At 40.3% G+C, this 22,456-nt stretch overlaps 1 protein-coding gene and 1 long non-coding RNA gene across 2 annotated transcripts in view; both read right to left on the bottom strand.

The window, feature by feature from the left end:
* Positions 1–14,630, bottom strand: part of LOC148692999 (uncharacterized) — a 42,411-nt gene extending 27,781 nt beyond the window's left edge. The window contains exon 1 of the mRNA XM_088679451.1: positions 14,585–14,630. Within this exon, the coding sequence (XP_088535577.1) occupies positions 14,585–14,630 (46 nt within the window). The remainder of the gene's footprint in view (positions 1–14,584) is intronic.
* LOC148692998 (uncharacterized) overlaps positions 1–15,292 on the bottom strand; it is a 63,199-nt gene extending 47,907 nt beyond the window's left edge. The window contains exon 1 of the long non-coding RNA XR_015952815.1: positions 14,682–15,292. This is a non-coding gene — a long non-coding RNA (uncharacterized LOC148692998). The remainder of the gene's footprint in view (positions 1–14,681) is intronic.
* Positions 15,293–22,456: the final 7,164 nt, after the last annotated feature.

The following is a 22,456-nucleotide window of genomic DNA, read 5'->3' as shown; positions in this document are numbered from 1 at the left end:
TGTGATACGTAGATTATACGCACACAAACTAAACCCTATTTGTGACAATTGTAGTGATGATGTAAGTAGGGATCGTTCTAACCGGGGATTAACTAGGGATGCTAAACACTTGACTCAAATAAATAAAACTAACTTTTAAAACACTAAGACAAACTAAAAGACTCAAAACAAGTTCAAAAGACTCCAAATACTTAAAAACATAAAATAAGACAAATCAAATGATTAAGACTTAACAAAATAGGGGGGGGGGATTGTGGTTGGACGATATTAAATTAAATGGACAGAATATAATTAAAGGCAAAATGTAAATATGAATGTGATGAAAAATATGGATGATGGAATAGCTAAGGGGTTTTTCTCCACACATGTTACACTTGCATACAAGATTGATTTTCGGTTGGTCTTTCGATAAATTATGAAACTCAATGCTCCAAGTTAATTAGGTCCGCTTAAATTAACTTTCAGATTTCCCTAGATTCGTTGGATTGAATGGAATACGCATTACAACCAAATTATTCTTAATCAAAGTCCCTAACTATGGAATACGCATGATAGAGACATTCAACAAAGATCATTAAGTTCAACGGAAATCATAAACATTGACGAGGCATTCGTTACTATGGAATACGCATGAAACTTATGCCAAGAATTCGTTTAACGCGATTGTTTATAAGCAACCTCCACTACTTGTGAATATAAGTTCGTAACTATTAGGTGAAACTCACTTATATTCTAGCGTCATATTCATTCAAACGGTTAAACAAATTGAATCCACAACTTATGAAATTCCAACCAAAAGTAATCAATTCATATTGCAAGCATAAACATGTATTTTGAATCACCCCCTAGCTAAAGGGGGGTTTAGTTCCTCATAACTTTGAAATCAAAGAAACGCCTAAACATTCCAACAACTCAAACGTGAATTGTATGAACGTTTAGGCACTCTTCTCTTCCATTCTCATACGTACAAAACAAAGAGAATTAAATTTAAACTTTGAAATCAAAGAAACACCTAAACATTCCAACAACTCAAACTTGAATTGTATGAACGTTTAGGCACTCTTTTCTTCCTCGTTGTTGTAGCACAAGGTCTAAGGTGAGCTTTGGGGATTATGTGAAGTGTTTTGGAGGGATGGGAAGTGGTTGGATAGTGGCTGCAATGAAGGAGAAAAACTGCACAGAAATGGAAGGGGATTTGCGGCACAAGGGTTGTGTTTGTGTTATGTGAAGTGTTGTGAATGGAATAATGAGATGTTCTTGAATGAATGAATGCAAGGGTATTTATAGGAGTAGTGGAGGGAACATATGGCTGTTTGTTTAAGATGCAAGTGGCTAATTAATGATGGAAAATCAGTTAGGAAAACATGTGAAAGCTGGAATTGCATGTGAAGGTGTTGGAATGTGCTGAAATGGTGTGTGAAGGCACGACATTGAGTGTTTTCTTGCTTATTTTCTGGCTATATGATGAAAGGTTAATGAATAATGCATGTAGGTGGCTGCAATGATGAAGAATGAGTGGTGGAAATGAAAGGGAAAACTAGAAAGACATGTGAAGATGCTGGAATTGTGAGTAGGCCACGACATGGATGTGTTTTGGGTGTGTGTGTGTGTGAATGTGTGGCTTAATGATTAAGTGAATGAATATGTGGCTGCATGTGGATTAAAGGGGTGTGAATGGTGGTGTAATGATGAAATGAAATGGCTAGAAAGGGTATGAAATGCACGGCAAGAATTTCAGGATGCATGTGTGTGTGAATGGTGGTGAAAATGCATGTGAGTGCATGTTTTGGTGCTGGAATTAGGGGGAATGCACGGGTTAGGCTTGGTTGAATGATGATGATGCATGTGATTGGTGGGAACAAAGGGGGAAACAAGGCACAAGGGTGCTTGAGTGAATGATTGAATGTGCATGTGGATTAATGAATGAATGGTGGTGTAATGATGAAGTGAAATGGCTAGAAATGTTAGGGAATGTGCACGGCAATGATGTTGGGAAATGAATGATTAAATTTGCATGTGGGTGAAAGTGAAGGGAATGCATGTGTTTGATGAAATTGCATTTGGAAAGGTTGGAAAGTGGAAGGGAAAGGCACGGCTTTGGGGAAAGAATGAGTGGATGTGCAAATGTGTTTTAATTAATGAAAGTGTTTGGAGAATGAATGCAATGATGAAGAGTGAATAAAGAATGCATGTAGGGTTAGCTAGGTTGGCTTTGTTTGGGTGCATGTGTGTTAATGGTGGTTTTGCATGTGAATTGATGGATTGTTTTTGATGGAATGGATGGTTCTTTGCATGGCTATAAGGGAGAGAATAAGAGAGAATGGGCTAGGCCCTTTGTTTTATGTTCAAAGTGAATACAAGGCCTTCAAATTCGTCCATCCTCTTGGCTCCATGGATAAGCTATCCAATCCATGCCCAAAAATGCTCCAAATGGCCTCAAAATGCACTTTCTTGCTCCCTAGGCCCTTAGAACCTGAAAACACACAAAAGAAGCATAAAGGACTAAAATAACGAGAGAAACATAACGTAAATGCACGAGAACAAGCCATTTAAGTCGCATGAATATGCTCCTATCAAATACCCCCACACTTAGCTTTTGCTAGTCCTCGAGCAAAACAGAATAAAAACAAATAAACAAAACGACACTAAACACGTAAAACACAACCTAAACCTTCCAACAACCGTCTTAGGGATTTCCAATGCACATGACATGTTAAAAATCATCATTCTCACAGATTTTAGTCATCTTCACACTTAAGTACATTCTTAATCATAGTCACCATATACTAGTTCACAATTAAGCATTTAAAACCATGTTTTGAATGTAGTAACATGCCTTAGAGAATTTGCTCAATTCCTTACAAGATATGCACTCGATTTTCACTCAGAATTTCTAACTACACACCCTAATCTAGTCATATGTGAGAAGATTGATGTAACATGAAAACGAACACTCACATATAAGTATCACAAAGAACGCAATTTCTGGAGTTAATAAGCATGTTTAGATATGATCTCATGAATGGAATGCTACTACTTAGACGCGAGAACCAGTGACACCATAAGCTCATACCAAGTTCAAACTCCACAAATTGAAATACACAACACTCAAGATAGAAGTCAAGGGTTGTAACGGGGCTTGGGGTATGTGGATAACAAAGAAGGGATATGGAAAACAAAGGTTCTTAAAGAAATAGTGAGCAAAGCATTTGAATCAACTTAGAATTCACTTTTGAATGAAAACTCAACTTTTGAACAAAAAGGGAGAATTTAGACAATTTACGCCCAGAATTGGTGTTTTGGAACCTTTCTTCAATCACTTATTCTTTTCTCTTTTTTTTTTTTTTTTTTTTTTTTTTTCTTTTCTTTTTCTTTTGAATCTCAAGACATAAACACTTAAACATTCTCTCCCCCACACTTATTTTCTTTCATAATGTAACTCAAAAGGAATTCAATTAAGTCATGCTCACTATCTTTTAAGAACAAGGGTGGGGATTGTCCTAAACTAGGCTAGGTGAGGAAAAAGTGGGTTAACAGAGAACATGGGCTAACACGGCTCAACGGGGGTACAACTTACAACATATACGAAATATGGGAAGTGAGGCTATTTGGCTATGGTGGCAACTACACAACTTCATCTTGAATATGTGTTATGCAAATCAATAACATGCTTTGAATGAAATGGGCATGAGTTCTAGCATTTGGAACTATATGATGAAACGCCTTCTAAGTAGTAACCAAGCAAAGAATAATGAGATCATGCAACAACTTTAGAAAACCAGAAATCACAGATTATACTCTCCAAAGAACGTTATAGGCTCAAGTCTCTCAGGGTTGTAGCGTTTGTTTGAGTTCCTTCCTTCAAGCATGTTACAAAAACGAATTTTTTTCTTTTATGATTGCATGTGAAGTCATACATTATAACCATAACCAAGCATATACCAAGAGTAAATCAAACTTTTCTCTATGTTTATAACTCTTTCTAACCGTCATGCAATTATAAACCAAATCCTTATCATTGTGTTGGAAGGTACCCTAAGACACAAACTCACAAAAACGACTCAAAACACTCTTTTTAGGCTTTTCAAAACAATTTTTCAAATTTTTATGTGCTTTTCGGAGTTATAAAAACAAAACATACTAAAACACTCTAAAACAACTTAAAAACACCTTAAAACAGCAAGGAACAACATTTGAAGTTATGGGTGATAAAATCCCAGGAATTTGCATTAACAACATTAGTTACCCCCCCACACTTAAATCAAACATTGTCCTCAATGTTTTAAGCATAGATTCACACAAAACATAAGTAAACACACAAACAACAACTAAACATACTAAACATGGCAGAATGTAATTAACAAAGAGAAGAGTTTAGGGACGCAAATCTGGTTATGGAGTGTAAATTCCCTCTTCTCTTTGTTGATTGCATTGAGGCTTGATCTTGATGATTCCACAGGCTTACTCTCGAACTGGTTTCCACCCATCATTGATTTTCCTTTGTGCTACTGGGCTGGAGGATTCTTTTGGTTTTCCCCGAAGGTCTGAGCTTACCCCTTTGGTCTGTTTCTTTGTTCAATCTTTCCAATTCGTAATGAAAAGGGTTGGAGGATAACTCAGCCTATGTTTGTCTCCACATGCTTCAATGTATCATTTTCACTTGCCTTACTCGCTCCCCTTTGCAGAAGTGGTCCCTTCTCCGGAAGTGTATCAACCGTTGAAGATGACTACTCGAGAGCAATGCTAGGTAAGCAATCAGGAATAGATTCCAGGCAGTTGGCTCCAGAACGGAAGACTGGCTCCAAGTGCCGGCTGATTGCTTCTTTTACTTTGCCATGCGAGTAAGAACAAGGACAAAGAAAAAGACAGGGAAAGAGCATGATATGAGATACTTTTGCTTTTGACCTTGATGAATCAGCACATGTATTTGTTGTGCTGTTTCCTCCTGGGTCATCTGTACTCCAGACATCTGGTATCATCTTTGGGGAAGAAGAAATAATTTAGTATTTCGAAAAGCTTTGCTGGGAGTGCACCCTCAGAGGTGAGGGAGAGTTGGGCATTTTCTTCAGGTTTGCCCTGCCATAAAAGACGAAGGTCGATATATATAGAGATAATAGTAAGTGGTGGTACTTTTTACCTTTGTCGACAAACGTTTTGATCCCGCAACTCCGGCTTTTTGAAATAGTGGCGCCTCTTCGATTTCTAAGTACGCCTCTTCGATTTCTGAGCAGGCGCCCCTTCGATTTCTGAGCGACACGTGGTAGTGCAGATGCGGCTCCTTTTGACAAAGCTGCATGCGTCTTCTGAAAAGCAGAGAAAGCGTCGCCGAACTTTGCGCTTGTCGGCTAAAGATGTGTAGTTGTGATGATGGCCTCCACGTGTTGTCTGAAAAGAAGAAATCTTTTGACAAAGTTGAACGCGCCTTCTGAAAAGCAGAGAAAGCGTCGCCTAAATTACGCCGGAAATTCCGGCTTTTTGAATTGGTGGACACGTCGCCTTGGCTTTTTTATTGAGCTATCGATCACCACAACAAACACACTCTGAAGATTTCCCATTCTTGAAAATCGACTCCGGCCCTTTGAAATTTAACTACATCCCTTCTCTTTGAACACTTTTGAAAAATGGCCAACTCATCGAACCTTAGCTTGGAATTGAGCCTTAGCAGCGATACGGGCGCGCCGCGTCAAGGTAACGTATGGCGCCCTTCTTTCTTTTCTTCTAACGGTCCTCTCACAGGTGAAGACTCCGTGATGCAGGACGCCACAACAGCTACAATAGTAGCTAGGAACCTCCTCACTCCAAAAGATAGTAGGCTGCTGTCAGGACGGTCCGATGAGTTGGCCGTTCAAGAGTCCCTCGCACTTAGTGTTCAGTGTGCGAGTTCTGTGTCCAACATGGGCCAACGCCTGCTTGCCCGCTCCCGTCAGGTGGAATCATTGATGGCAGAGGTGGAAAGTCTTAAGCAGGAGATCAAACTGCTTAAGCATGAGAATAGAAGTTTGCACGTGCTTGCCAACAACTATTCGACGGGCATGAAGAGGAAGCTTGATGAACTGCAAGAGTCTGAAGGTCGGATTCAAAGTGACCGTCAAAGGTTTTCGTCTTTCCTCCAGAGGCACCTTTTTCCTGGATCATCCAGCGTTTGGCCAAGTATTGAGGCCTCGAATGCTCTATCTTCGATGCCTCCAGCTCCGATGCCTTCCGCTCCTATGTCTTCAGCCCCGATGCCTTCCTTCCCGATGCCTCCTGCTTCTAAGCTTGACTAGGTTCCACGGCATGGAGGGGTACCTCCTCCACGACATGCTCCTCAAACATCTCGTAATAGGGCTTTAATCGATGCCCATTCACTTTGAATTCTTGCTGCGTCCTTGAACTTTTGATTTGCACTGCACCATGAGGGAAAACATTAGTGACAATAAAAGGACCAACCCATTTGGAACGCAACTTACCCGGAAACAACCGAAGGCGAGAATTGAACAACAACACTTTCTGCCCAATAGAGAACGTCTTGGCACGAATCATCTTGTCATCAAATGCCTTTGTTTTCTCCTTGTAAATCCGGGCATTCTCATATGCTTCATTTCGGATTTCATCAAGCTCACATAATTGAAGCTTCCTATGTAAACCTGCGGCATCAAGGTCCATATTGAACGTTTTGACGGCCCAATGTGTACGATGCTCTAGTTCGACGGGAAGATGGCATGGCTTCCCATAGATGAGCCGAAAAGGTGACATCCCAATGGGGGTTTTGTAGGCAGTGCGATACGCCCACAATGCATCGTTTAAGCGCAAACTCCAATCCTTCCTTGTAGGCCCCACGGTCTTCTCAAGAATCTGCTTGATTTCCCTATTCGAAACCTCGGCTTGCCCGCTCGTTTGAGGATGATAAGGTGTGGCCACCTTATGTGTGACATTGTATTTCTTGAGCAACGCCTCGATGGTTCGATTACAAAAATGGGAACTTCCATCACTGATTAGCACTCGTGGCATTCCAAACCTTGCAAAAATGTTAGTTTTCACAAAATCTGCAACCACTCGAGAATCATTAGTTCGGGTGGCTTTTGCTTCCACCCATTTCGACACATAATCCACAGCAAGCAATATATAAATAAACCCATGTGACGAAGGAAAGGGACCCATAAAATCAATACCCCAAACATCAAAGATTTCAACACTAAAAATGGGGGTTTGCGGCATTTGCTGTTTAGGACCAATATTGCCCGTTCTTTGGCATCTATCACAAGACATGCAAAATGTTCTAGCATCCCTAATGATGGTAGGCCAATAGAAACCACATTCTAACACCTTAAGTGCTGTTCTTTGAGTGCCAAAGTGTCCCCCACAAGCATAAGTGTGACAAAAGGTTAGCATAGCATTAAACTCAGAATCGTGCACACACCTACGTATAACTTGGTCAGGGCAATATTTCCACAAATACGGGTCATCCCACACATAAAACCGTGCCTCTTTCTTCAATTTATCACATTGGTGTTTAAGTAATTCACTAGGAACATGTTTAGACACTAAATAATTCACCAAATCAGCATACCAGGGTTCACTTACCTTGACGGACATCAGTTGCTCATCTGGGAATGTCTCTATGATAGGCACGGCATCCTCTTCATGCACCATACGGCTCAAGTGGTCAGCCACCACGTTTTCACTTCCTTTCTTGTCCCGGATTTCGATATCGAATTCTTGGAGAAGAAGCATCCATCGGATAAGCCTCGGCTTTGCTTCCTTTTTCGTGAGCAAGTACCTCAAAGCTGCATGATCAGAATAAACGATTACTTTAGTTCCAATTAAATATGAACGGAATTTATCTAAAGCAAAAACCACAGCTAGAAGTTCTTTTTCCGTCGTGGAGTAGTTCAATTGGGCATCATTGAGAGTCCGAGAGGCATAGTATATGACATGCGGCCGCTTGTCTCTTCTTTGTCCTAGAATAGCTCCTAATGCATAGTCGGATGCATCGCACATGAGCTCGAACGGAAGGCTCCAATCTGGAGGTACAATAATGGGGGCCGAGACTAGCTTCTCCTTGAGTTGGTTAAATGCCGAATTACACTCTTCATCAAACTTGAATGACACATCTTTTTGAAGCAATCGGCAAAGAGGGTTGGACATCTTGGAGAAGTCCTTGATAAAACGCCTATAGAACCCTGTATGGCCAAGAAACGAACGTACCTCTCTAACCGAAGTAGGAGAGGGTAAGTGACGTACAAGGTCTATTTTCGATTTATCTACTTCAATTCCTTTTTCTGAAACAATATGTCCTAAAACTATACCTTGTTTCACCATAAAGTGACATTTCTCCCAATTCAAGACAAGGTTAGTTTCAACACATCGTTTCAAAATTAAGGTCAGATTATCCAAGCAATTATCAAATGAACTCCCAAATACACTGAAATCATCCATGAAAACCTCAATAATCTTTTCAACAAAATCGGAAAATATACTTACCATACACCTTTGGAAAGTGGCCGGTGCGTTGCATAAGCCAAATGGCATGCGACGATAAGCAAATGTTCCAAAGGGACATGTGAATGTGGTCTTCTCTTGATCATCCGGGGCTATCACAATTTGGTTATATCCAGAGTATCCATCAAGAAAACAGTAAAAAGCATGACCGGCTAACCTTTCGAGCATCTGGTCGATGAATGGCAAAGGAAAGTGATCTTTCCTAGTCATGGCATTTAGCTTCCGGTAATCGATACATACTCGCCAACCTGTTTGAATGCGGGTTGGCACAAGCTCATTCTCAGCATTCTTCACCACTGTTACTCCGGACTTCTTTGGAACACATTGCACCGGTGACACCCAACGACTATCAGAGATCGGATAAATCACTCCACAATCAAGAAGTTTGATAATCTCCTTTTTCACAACTTCCATCATTGGAGGGTTGAGACGGCGCTGAGCCTCTCGAGTTGGTTTAGCCCCCTCCTCAAGAAGTATACGGTGCATGCATGTGGTAGGGCTTATTCCTTTAATGTCGGCCAAAGTCCACCCTATGGCTGTTTTGTGCTCTCGCAGCACCCTCACAAGCTTCTCCTCCTCCATTGCCGTGAGACTTGATGAAATGATGACGGGCAATGTTTCGCCTTTTCCCAAAAACACATACTTCAAATGGTCCGGCAACGGCTTAAGTTCAAGCGATGGTGCCTGAACAACAGAAGGTAGCATCTTAGTGGAAACTGAATTTGAAAGTGAGAGTGGAACCTTACCATATTGTTGTGGCAATGACTCAAGGGCTGCCACAACCTCAATTATTTCTTCACTAGAACCCATTGCAAAGAATTCCTCCTCCTTGCCGTGGCCTTGCATTGGCCCAAATCCTTCATTTTTGCGCTCTATGGCCTTAGTGATGGTTGTTTCCAGGGCGTCCTCGTTCAATTCTTCAAGGTATACCTGCGCCAAAGAATCGATAACATCAATGGAAAAACAAGAATGGTCATCAACGGGATATCTCATAGTTTCAGAAATATTAAAATCAATCACTTCCCTATCGAATTCCATTGTCAAGGTGCCTTTGTATACATCAATCTTCGTTCGGGCTGTCTTCATGAATGGCCTACCAAGGAGAATCGGCAAAGATGTAGAATGGGCTGAATCCTCCATGTCTAGGACGTAGAAATCAGCCGGAAAAATTAAATGGTTCACCTGCACAAGCACATCTTCCAAAACTCCTTTTGGATACGCGTTAGAACGATCGGCCAATTGTATAATTACACCATCTTGTTTTAATTCACCCAAATTCATAGATGCATAAATAGAATAAGGCATGACATTGATGGATGCACCTAAATCAAGCATGGCATGTTCAAAACGATTATGTCCAATCACACAAGGAATCGTGAAACTACCGGGGTCTTTGCACTTGGTAGGCAGTTTACGTTGCAAAACAGCGGACACATTCTCGCTTACCTTCACTACCTCTTTGTTTGCCCTTCTTCTCTTTGTATTGCATAGGTCCTTGAGGAATTTAGCATACTTTGGAACCTGTTTGATTGCATCGAGAAGCGGTATGTTCACTTGCACCTTCCGGAACGTTTCAAGAATGTCCTTCTCGCTTTCTTCCTTTTTTTCTTGTATGAACCTGCTAGGAAAAGGTACATTGGCAGATTAGGACGTGAAGTACATGAATTTGAACTTAAATTACCTGATTTGGCCGAGTTAGGGTGATCTGCCTCAGGTTGTGTCGTCTCTTCATCTACTTTCTGGGCAGATTTGGGATTGTTTGGCTCGGTCCCAACTTCTTTTCCACCCCTTAGGGTGATGGCCTTGGCGGATTCGAATCCTCCCTTTGGATTGACTGTGGTTGAGCTAGGAAGCTTTCCTTGCTCTCTAATCTGTCCAAGAAACTCAGAAATCTGCCCTATTTGTTTCTTCATATCCATCATCTCCTTCTCGTTATTTGCTATCCGGTTGTTTTGATTTTGCAATCCCTGCGAAATAGAGGTTAGTAATTGCATAGCTTGATCACTTTCCAAGGACGTACCTGAATGAGATGATGTCGAAGGTTGTTGGGGTTGTTGGGGTTGTTGGGGTGCATACGGCTTGGAATAAAAACCAGGGGGGTTTGGCCTAAATCCTCCTTGTTGGGCCGCTTGTTGTGGCTCCCTCCATTTGAAGTTTGGATGGTCCCTCCATCCGACATTGTAAGTGTTCGAGTATGGGTTGTTTTGATTTTGTCCTTGGAAACCAATTGCATTGGCAGATTCCCACCCACCATTCTCGATTAGTTGAGGGCACTTGTCGGATGGATGCCCTTGAATTGAGCACACGCCACAAACTTGGTGTTCTTGTGCTTTTGGACCAATCACAACCTGAGAAACAAGAGAATTAAGATTAGCAAGTTGTGATTGAATTTCAGAAATAGCACTCACCTCATTTACACTTTGTTGCCGTGGGGCTTCCCTTTGGCCCACTCCTTCATATTGTTGAGCGTTGAGCGCTCGGTTGGCTATGAGAATCTTGGCATCCCTTGGTGTTTTGTCCACCAATGCTCCTCCCGCTGATGCATCAAGCATTTGACGTTCGATAGGAAGGAGGCCCTCATAGAAATATTGAAGGAGAAGTTCCTCCTTCATTTGATGTTGAGGACATGAAGCTACAAGGCCCTTGAAGCGCTCATAATAAGCCGGGAATGTCTCACCATGATTCTGTTGAATACCACTAATTTTCTTTCGTAGGAGAATCACTCTCGAAGTAGGGAATAATTTCTCCCAGAAAGCACGCTTTGGCCTTGTCCATAAGTGAAAATGGAAAGGCCTTCATCTTCAATATACTCCCATCCACATTGACGGGGGTCATGCTCGAACAAACCACCTCGAACTCCTTCAAGTGTTTGTTGGGCTCTTCCATAGACAAGCCATGGAACTTCGGAATATGGTGTAATAAACTGGATTTGAGTTCAAATTCATCGGTCTTGCCTTGGGCAGCCGCGGGGTATTGAATGCAAAGAGAGGCTGCATTGGCCAAACCTGAGGCAGAAAGCTCTTTAATGGTTCGATTGTCCACGGCCATGGTTGGTACTTCCTCTTTAACCCAATCCGTGGCTTCCTCTTCTACTTCAGGTTCGGGACTAGGAGGATTAGACTCTTGCAATTTCTTGTTCCTTCTCAAAGTCCTCTCGAAATCACCGTCAAAGTCGGAGATATGCTCACGAACAGGTTGTGAGCTACGGGTCATAAACTAGTACCTACACACAAAAGTAAACAAGATAAGTAACCAACTTAATAGACTTGGCACAAGTAAGAAAACAAGTTGCCACACACGGCACAAAAACACATACACACGGTGCAAAAAAAAATTAAAACAAAACAGAAACTAAACAATTTAAACAAGACTCAAGACAAGGGATTAGCAATTTTGCCAATCCCCGGCAACGGCGCCAAAATTTGATACGTAGATTATACGCACACAAACTAAACCCTATTTGTGACAATTGTAGTGATGATGTAAGTAGGGATCGTTCTAACCGGGGATTAACTAGGGATGCTAAACACTTGACTCAAATAAATAAAACTAACTTTTAAAACACTAAGACAAACTAAAAGACTCAAAACAAGTTCAAAAGACTCCAAATACTTAAAAACATAAAATAAGACAAATCAAATGATTAAGACTTAACAAAATAGGGGGGGGGGATTGTGGTTGGACGATATTAAATTAAATGGACAGAATATAATTAAAGGCAAAATGTAAATATGAATGTGATGAAAAATATGGATGATGGAATAGCTAAGGGGTTTTTCTCCACACATGTTACACTTGCATACAAGATTGATTTTCGGTTGGTCTTTCGATAAATTATGAAACTCAATGCTCCAAGTTAATTAGGTCCGCTTAAATTAACTTTCAGATTTCCCTAGATTCGTTGGATTGAATGGAATACGCATTACAACCAAATTATTCTTAATCAAAGTCCCTAACTATGGAATACGCATGATAGAGACATTCAACAAAGATCATTAAGTTCAACGGAAATCATAAACATTGACGAGGCATTCGTTACTATGGAATACGCATGAAACTTATGCCAAGAATTCGTTTAACGCGATTGTTTATAAGCAACCTCCACTACTTGTGAATATAAGTTCGTAACTATTAGGTGAAACTCACTTATATTCTAGCGTCATATTCATTCAAACGGTTAAACAAATTGAATCCACAACTTATGAAATTCCAACCAAAAGTAATCAATTCATATTGCAAGCATAAACATGTATTTTGAATCACCCCCTAGCTAAAGGGGGGTTTAGTTCCTCATAACTTTGAAATCAAAGAAACGCCTAAACATTCCAACAACTCAAACGTGAATTGTATGAACGTTTAGGCACTCTTCTCTTCCATTCTCATACGTACAAAACAAAGAGAATTAAATTTAAACTTTGAAATCAAAGAAACACCTAAACATTCCAACAACTCAAACTTGAATTGTATGAACGTTTAGGCACTCTTTTCTTCCTCGTTGTTGTAGCACAAGGTCTAAGGTGAGCTTTGGGGATTATGTGAAGTGTTTTGGAGGGATGGGAAGTGGTTGGATAGTGGCTGCAATGAAGGAGAAAAACTGCACAGAAATGGAAGGGGATTTGCGGCACAAGGGTTGTGTTTGTGTTATGTGAAGTGTTGTGAATGGAATAATGAGATGTTCTTGAATGAATGAATGCAAGGGTATTTATAGGAGTAGTGGAGGGAACATATGGCTGTTTGTTTAAGATGCAAGTGGCTAATTAATGATGGAAAATCAGTTAGGAAAACATGTGAAAGCTGGAATTGCATGTGAAGGTGTTGGATTGTGCTGAAATGGTGTGTGAAGGCACGACATTGAGTGTTTTCTTGCTTATTTTCTGGCTATATGATGAAAGGTTAATGGATAATGCATGTAGGTGGCTGCAATGATGAAGAATGAGTGGTGGAAATGAAAGGGAAAGCTAGAAAGACATGTGAAGATGCTGGAATTGTGAGTAGGCCACGACATGGATGTGTTTTGGGTGTGTGTGTGTGAATGTGTGGCTTAATGATTAAGTGAATGAATATGTGGCTGCATGTGGATTAAAGGGGTGTGAATGGTGGTGTAATGATGAAATGAAATGGCTAGAAAGGGTATGAAATGCACGGCAAGAATTTCAGGATGCATGTGTGTGTGAATGGTGGTGAAAATGCATGTGAGTGCATGTTTTGGTGCTGGAATTAGGGGGAATGCACGGGTTAGGCTTGGTTGAATGATGATGATGCATGTGATTAGTGGGAACAAAGGGGGAAACAAGGCACAAGGGTGCTTGAGTGAATGATTGAATGTGCATGTGGATTAATGAATGAATGGTGGTGTAATGATGAAGTGAAATGGCTAGAAATGTTAGGGAATGTGCACGGCAATGATGTTGGGAAATGAATGATTAAATTTGCATGTGGGTGAAAGTGAAGGGAATGCATGTGTTTGATGAAATTGCATTTGGAAAGGTTGGAAAGTGGAAGGGAAAGGCACGGCTTTGGGGAAAGAATGAGTGGATGTGCAAATGTGTTTTAATTAATGAAAGTGTTTGGAGAATGAATGCAATGATGAAGAGTGAATAAAGAATGCATGTAGGGTTAGCTAGGTTGGCTTTGTTTGGGTGCATGTGTGTTAATGGTGGTTTTGCATGTGAATTGATGGATTGTTTTTTATGGAATGGATGGTTCTTTGCATGGCTATAAGGGAGAGAATAAGAGAGAATGGGCTAGGCCCTTTGTTTTATGTTCAAAGTGAATACAAGGCCTTCAAATTCGTCCATCCTCTTGGCTCCATGGATAAGCTATCCAATCCATGCCCAAAAATGCTCCAAATGGCCTCAAAATGCACTTTCTTGCTCCCTAGGCCCTTAGAACCTGAAAACACACAAAAGAAGCATAAAGACTAAAATAACGAGAGAAACATAACGTAAATGCACGAGAACAAGCCATTTAAGTCGCATGAATATGCTCCTATCAGCATGGTACATCCTATTGTAGGGATATGATATGATGCATTGCTTAAGAAAAGATATATAAAATGCTTTCGTGTTAATGACGTGATTATTGATTACAGATCATGAAATACAGTTTGACATGAGGTCAAAAGAAGAAGGAACTGTAAGTTTTGACATGTATTAAATGAATTGCGTAATGTGGCATGAAGTCAGTAGATAAAGTTATACATATTCATATAGCTGCAGTAACGATAGGGGAGTGCGGCTTGGCCGTGAGAGAGAGAGAGAGAGAGAGAGAGAGAGAGAGAGTTGTGTTGAAGGCCCTTTCTTTTTTCAGGCTCTGTGTGGGGTGGAGCGGGTGGGCATTTTCAAGTGCTCCGCCCGCCGCTGATGATCGTTTATCAGTTATCAAACAATAATAATATTGCGGAAAGAAAGCCACTCAAAAGTTGAAATCAAACCAGAAAAAATCCCATTCGACATTCCCAGATGCAGTACCAAACATACCTCTCTATCTATCTACGTATTCTTTTACATCCCCTCGGCCGTGGGACAACTGACAAGGATGCTCTGCTCGTACCCCAAATCTATATTCCGTATTTCAAACCTCAATCATCATCACAGTTGTTCCAGCCTCTTAACTCCACAGACTAAAATAAATCAAAACCCTTTCCAAGAATCATTGACAATATGCTTGTAAGTTAACTTTAATATGCACACTAAAAGTACTAACCTTGAGAAGCCATTAAATCCAAGCTCAATGATGAACCACAAACATAGCAACAAGCAAAGATCTTCCGCTCCTTGGACACCCCTTATGCACTCCTATATGAGGTAGGGTTTTGTGCTAGAATGTGTGTATAAAAGCGGGGACCTAAGCCTTATATTTATAGGTGAGTATATGATGCGTGATTTATACGCACACAAATTAAACCCTCTTTTTGTCGATTTGTAGTATAAGTATAAGTAGGGATCGTTCTGGACCGGGGATTAGGAGGGATTGTTAATCACTTGGATTTGGCTCAAAAACTTAAAAACACAGTTTAAAACACTAAACTAGACTCAAAGAATACAAAACTAAACTTTAAAACACTAAGACAAATCAAAAACTCAAAATGCTTTAAAACATAAACTAAACAGATTTCTAACTAAATTGAACAATAAAGTAAAGGGGATTGAGTTTTGGACTAAATTAAACTAAAATGCACAGATTATAAATTAAAGCAGAATGTAAATATGAATGTGATGGAATTGAATGGATGAATGCTAGCTAAGGGGTTCTTCTCCACACATGTTACACTTGCATACAAGATTGATTCTCAGTTGGTCTTTCGATAAATTATGAAACTCAACACCCCGGGTCAATTAGGTCCGCTTAAATTAACCGTCAAGTTTTCCTTAAGTTAATGAATTGGATGGGTTAGCGCAACGCAATTCACAACATTCTCCAAAAGTCCTTTACGTGAACAGCACAATAAAGATACAATCAAAGATCATTAAGCATTATGAAAACTATAAGTGTTGACGAGGCATTCGTTACTATGATGAGCATGAAACTCTTGCCAAGAATTCATTTAACGCGATTGTTTATAAGCAACCTCCACTACTTGTGAATATAAGTTCATAACGATTAGGTGAAACTCACTTATATTCTAGCGTCATATTCATGCATGAAAATTAAGCGCGCATTCTTAATAAACATTCATAAATAAGTTATCAATCAAACGGTTAAACAAATTGAATCCACAACTTATGAAATTCCAACGAAAGTTAATCAATTCATATTGCAAACATAAACATAGTTTCGAATCACCCCCTAGCTAAAGGGGGGGTTTAGTTCCTCATAACTTTGAAATCAAAGAAACACCTAAACATTCCAACAACTCAAACTTGAATTGTATGAACGTTTAGGCACTCTTCTCTTCCATTCCTCATACGTACAAAACAAAGAGAATGGAATTTAAACTTTGAAATCAAAGAAACACCTAAACATTCCAACAACTCAAACTTGAATTGTATGAACGTTTAGGCCCTCTTGTCTTCCTCGTTGTTGTAGCACAAGGTCTAAGGTGAGGTTTGGGGGATTATGGAAATGGTAGAGGAGTGGTGGGGGGACTCACGGTTTTGGATTCTAAGGGGAAGTGTTTGTGTTAGTTGTGGTGTGAGAAATGGAGAGATGGAGTGGGGAGTGAATGAATCAACCCCTCCCATGAAGTGAGTTTGCACGGTTTTTATAGAGAGGAAATGTCACTGCCATCATTAAGAATGGAGCTGGAATTGCACAAGTCAGATGGCAGTGCATAAGTGAGCTGGAATGAGTGGGTTTCTGAGGTGGTGGATGCACGGCACTAGGGAAATATGCATGCATTTGGCTATTTTAATTGAACATGCATATGTGTTGGCTGCAAAGCTGAAATGGACAACCTGGAATTGGTTGTTCAAATCTGGAAAAGAGTATGAAAGTGCACGGCATAGACAAGAAGGAGCTGGAATCGCATGAAATGATGGGATGAGTGGATTTCTGGAATGATGGATGCAAGGCATGGACATGATCTGCAGGTATGTGGTTTATTTAATCAAAGATACATGTGCAATGTCTGCAACAAGGGAGTGGACATCTGCAAAGATGATTTGGAGAAAGGTAATGGAATGCACGGCCATGTTGTGAACATGCATGTGAATGCATGTTTTGGTGTTTAGAAGTGCATAAGTGAGCTGGAACCACATGGGATTTGCACGGCATGATGATGTTTGTTGGTGTAAATATGGCTGAATGGTTTAATTAATGGGAGTGAATGTTTTTTGTGCAAAAGGGAGCTGGACAAGGCAAGGGAATACACGACACAAGTTATGTGGAATGAACAAGGTGTCCGCATGTTTTTGCCTTGTTTAGAACCATCCAATGTGACTCCAATGCACCACTTTCCTAATCACATCTTCTCCTGAATTTAAGCAGCCACCTTAGTCCTAGATTCCTCATTTGGACTTCAATTTAACTCCCTAGAATCCTCTCCACTTTTGGAAGAATGCTCAGCTACCAAAAGGAATGTTTTTACTTCATTTGCCTTCCTTTTGATCCAAATACACACTTGACTGCACACTAACACCAAATAATGTAAAATGCAACTAGTTTAATCCAAAAACATCACAAAGACGCCAAATAAGGAATATATAAATGCATGCAAAATGAGACTTATCAATATGTGGTGATGATAAGTGATAAGTGGTGATGATAAGTGTATGATATGATAAGTGAATGATATGTGGTGAATGATATGTTAAGTGAATGATATGATAAGTGAATGATATGTGGTGAATGATATGATAAGTGAATGGTTTAAGTGTTTAAAATAGGGAACAAAGCCCTTCCTTGCATGGCAAGGAAGGGAGACACAAGGAAACACACGACAATGTCCTAAGGTTGCAAGGAATGTTGTTTTTGTGTTCTAAAATGCGTAGGAGTCTTCAATGATGCTCAAACATGAGGTCTTTTAGGATTTAACTTTCCTACTTCAAGTCTTCAATTTCGTCCATCCTCTTGGCTCCAAGCATATGATATCCATTCCAATCTCTAATTTGCTCCAAAAGGCACCAAAAGGCATCCTTTTGCATACCTTGCCCTTAGAACCTACAAACACACGAAAATAGCTTAAAGTACTAAAATAACTAAAGAAACATAACGTAAATGCACGAGAACAAGCCATTTAAGTCGCATGAATATGCTCCTATCAGTATATTAGGTTTCTTGCCCATAAAGAAAACACTAATACATATCTTTAGCACCTCTAGAAACCATGACCTAATAGGAAAGATATTCCCAATCATTATAAGTTTACTTCACCACCAAGTAATCCAGGATAACCAAATATTTCTTCCTGATAGGAGCATATTTATGCGACTTAATTGGCTTGTTCTCGTGCATTTATGTTGTGTTTCCTTAGTTATTTTAGTGTTTAAAGTCACTTTTGTGTGTTTTCAGGTTATAAAGCCAAAGTGTGCAAGAAGATGCAAATTGGAGTCTTTTGGAGCAAAAGAAGAATGAATGAGTTGAAGACTTGAAGGAATATGAATTCCTACTCCAACAAGGATTCTTACTTGAAGTAGGAAAGTTAAGCCTGGGTTTCCCATTTTGGTAACCTTTCCTAATCTTAAAAGTCCTTATTTTCCAGCCACTTTGAAGGCTTTGTATGCACTTTAGGACACAAAACAAAGGCCCTAGACCACTTACACACCTTTGCCGCACCTCTCCCTTTCTCTCCTTCCCTTGCTGTGCAAGGGGGGGTATTTAGGTCCTAATTTATGCACTTAAACACATGCCCCTTTCTAAATAAAACCCTAGCCACACCTTGCAGCCAATTCCTTTTAATTTCTGATTTAATTTCCTAATTCTAGCAGCCTTTGACTTAATTCTAGTTAATAAAAATAAGCTAGGGTTTTATTTTCTGAAATCCTATATATTCTTGCACTTAGCCGCACTAGGGATCCTTATTATTCATTCTTTTCATCATTCAGCCACAAAAACTCTCTGCCACAGCCACCCCTCCATCTTATTCCTTCAATCCGCAGCCACCATCAACCTTCTACATCCTTGCCGTAGCCTCCCATCCATTCCAGCCACCATTCCAAACCTCCCTACACCACCCACACCCCTTGCCGCAACCCTTCACCTCCCTAAATCCATTCCTAAACCAAAATAACATCCAAAAACCCCCTAAACCCTCTCTGCTGCAGCAAGGAGAAGAAGAAAGAGGAGCTTGACGTGCAGAAATTCAACGTGGAATTGTTGGGCGTTTTAGGTGTAATCAATCTTTTGTTCTCTATGTTTAATTTCAATTTTGTTTCTCTTTCTGTGAACATGAGAGGCTAAATCCCTAGTTAGCTAGGGGGTGATTCAAAACCATGTTTATGCTTGCAGTATAAATTGATTACCTTCGGTTGGAATTTCATGAGTTGTGGATTCAATTTGTTTAACTGCTTGATTGATAACTTATTTGTGTATGTTTATTGAGAGTGCACGCTTAGTTTTCATGCATGAATATGATGCTAGAATATAAGTGAGTTTCACCTAATAGTTACAAACTTATATTCACAAGTAGTGGAGGTCGCTTATAAACGATCGCGTTAAATGAATTCTTGGCACTAGTTTCATGCTCATCATAGTAACGAATGCCTCGTCAACACTTATAGTTTTCATGTTGCTTAATGATCTTTGATTGTATCTTTATTGTGTTTTTCACGTAAAGGACTTTTGGAGAATGTTTTGAATTGTGTATGCGCTATCCCATCCAATTCATTAACTTAAGGAGAACTTGAAGGTTAATTTAAGCGAACCTAATTAACCCGGGGTGTTGAGTTTCCTGATTCATCGAAAGACCAACTGAAAATCATCTTGTATGCAAGTGCGACATGTGTGGAGAAGAACCTTCTAGCTAGCATTCCATCCATATTTTCATCAAATTCGTATTTACAATCTGTTTTTATTACAATCTGTGCACTTTGTTTTAATTTCGTCAAAACTAAATCCCCCTTTACTTTAGTGTTCAATTCAGTTAGAAAGTGTCTTAGTTTGTGTTTCTAAGTGTTTTGATTCAATTTATCACCCAAATTCGTCCAAATTAGTGTAAGTGCTCAAAACTGCCCAGATTGTGTTTTTAAGGCAGTTTTGAGTGTTTTGGTGCTGTTTTGAGTCTTTTGGGTTGTTTTAGTGTTCTAGTGTTTAGTTTTGCATTCTTTGAGTCTAGTCTAGTGTTTTAACCTTTGTTTTACGTTCTTGAGTCAGTTTTCAAGTGATTTAGCAATCCCTCCTAATCCCCGGTTTAGAACGATCCCTACTTATACATATACTACAATTGTCAAAAGAGGGTTTTAATTTGTGTGCTTATATATTTCGCATCAAATTTTTGGCGCCGTTGCCGGGGATTAGCAACTTTGCTAATCCCTTGGATTGTTACTTTCTGTTTATTTTAGTTGTTAAAGTTTCTGACCTTGTTTTGTTTTTCTTGTTTTAGGTACTAGTGTATGACTCGGAGTTCTCAACCGATTCGTGAGCATATCTTGGACTTTGACAGCGATTTTGAGAGGACTTTGAGACGAAAGAGGAAGCAACACGAATCAAATCTACCAAGCCTAGAACCTGACCTTGAAGAACAAGTCCTAGAAGAGGAAGAGGAGGCCACGGCAAGGATTTTTGAAGAACCACAAGGCATGGCCGTGGACAACCGGACACTCAAGGAGCTTTCTGCTTCGGGATTGGATAATGCCGCACCTTTGTGTATCCAATATCCCCCACCTACCCAAAGTAAGACTGAAGAGTTCGAGTTGAAGTCAAGTTTGCTCCACCACATTCCAAAATACCATGGGTTGTCCATGGAGGATCCGAACAAGCATCTGAAAGAATTCGAGGTGGTGTGTTCAAGCATGACTCCCGTCAACGTTGATGGAAGTATTTTGAAGATAAAGGCTTTTCCATTTTCTTTAATGGACAAAGCCAAAGATTGGTTGTATGAATTAGCTCCCGGAACTGTCACATCATGGGAGAGTATAAAGATGGCATTTCTGGAGAAGTTTTTCCCAACTTCTCGAATCATCCTTCTACGTAAAAGGATAAGTGGAATTCAGCAAGAAGAAGGTGAGTCTTTTCCTGCATACTATGAATGTTTTAAATCACTTGTTGCTTCTTGTCCACAACATCAGATGAAGGAGGAGTTACTTCTACAATACTTCTACGAGGGGCTCCTACCAATTGAACGTCAAATGCTCGATGCCTCGGCGGGTGGAGCATTGGTGGACAAGACACCCATGGCTGCCAAGGTTTTAATTGCTAATCGAGCGTTGAACGCTCAACAATACGAAGGAGTAGGCCAAAGAGGACCCCTACGGCAGCAAGTTCATGAGATGGCTGAAGGAATGAGGATGCAAGGACCAATTGTATGCGGAGTATGTTCTATCCAAGGACATGCTTCTGAGAAGTGCCCACAACTAAATGAAAATGGTGGATGGGAAAGCGCAAATGCAATTGGATTTCAAGGCCAAAACCAATCAAGGAACGATCCATATTCTAACACATATAATCCAGGTTGGAGAGACCACCCAAACTTCAAGTGGAGGGAGCCCTAACAACCACCACAACAAGGAGGCTTTAGACAACAACCCTCGGGGTTCTTAACTAAGCCATACGCATCCACACATGCTCCACAACAATCTGCCCCAAATGCTTCAGGTACATCCCTAGACAATGATACACTTCTTAAGTTACTAACTAATTTGTCTCAGGGGCAAGAAAATCAAGCCAAAGCCATGCAAAACCAAGACAAGAGGGTGGATCAATTGGAGAAACAAATTGGGCAGATTCCAGATTTTGTAGGGAAGTTTCGTGACCAAGGCCAACTTCCTAGTTCTACCAATCAAAACCCAAAGGGAGGCTTCGAAAGTGCAAAGGCCATACTCTTGAGAAGTGGAAAAGAAGTCAAGGCAGGTCTTACACCATCACCATCAGGTCCCAACGAGGATGAAAAACTGAGAATTGAAGAGGAGGAAGCAAGCCAACCCACGGCAAAGGTGGAAACACCTTTGCCGCAAGCTTCTAGTGACCCCAAACTGTCCAATTTGTCCAAAAAGGGTAAGAATGTGTCAAATTCGGTTCCTACTAATGTTTTTCCTTCAATGTACCTTTTCCTAGTAGGTTCATGCAAACAAAGAAAGAAGAAGCCGAGAAGGACATCCTTGAGACATTTCGGAAAGTTCAAGTTAACATACCCCTTTTGGATGCAATCAAGCAAGTCCCGAGGTACGCCAAGTTTTTAAAGGAGCGTTGCACCACTAGGAAGAGGATGTCGACCAAAGAGGTGGTAAAGGTAGGTGAAAATGTCTCTGCCATCTTGCAACGCAAACTACCCCCCAAATGCAAAGATCCAGGTAGTTTTACCATTCCTTGTGTCATAGGTAACACTCGTTTTGAATCTGCCATGCTAGACCTAGGTGCTTCTATCAATGTCATGCCATAT

Source organism: Pyrus communis, chromosome 11 (assembly GCF_041283825.1).
Source record: "Pyrus communis isolate YQ-2024b chromosome 11, ASM4128382v1, whole genome shotgun sequence".
Taxonomy (NCBI): domain Eukaryota; kingdom Viridiplantae; phylum Streptophyta; class Magnoliopsida; order Rosales; family Rosaceae; genus Pyrus; species Pyrus communis.
This window is presented reverse-complemented; position numbering and strand designations above follow the sequence as displayed.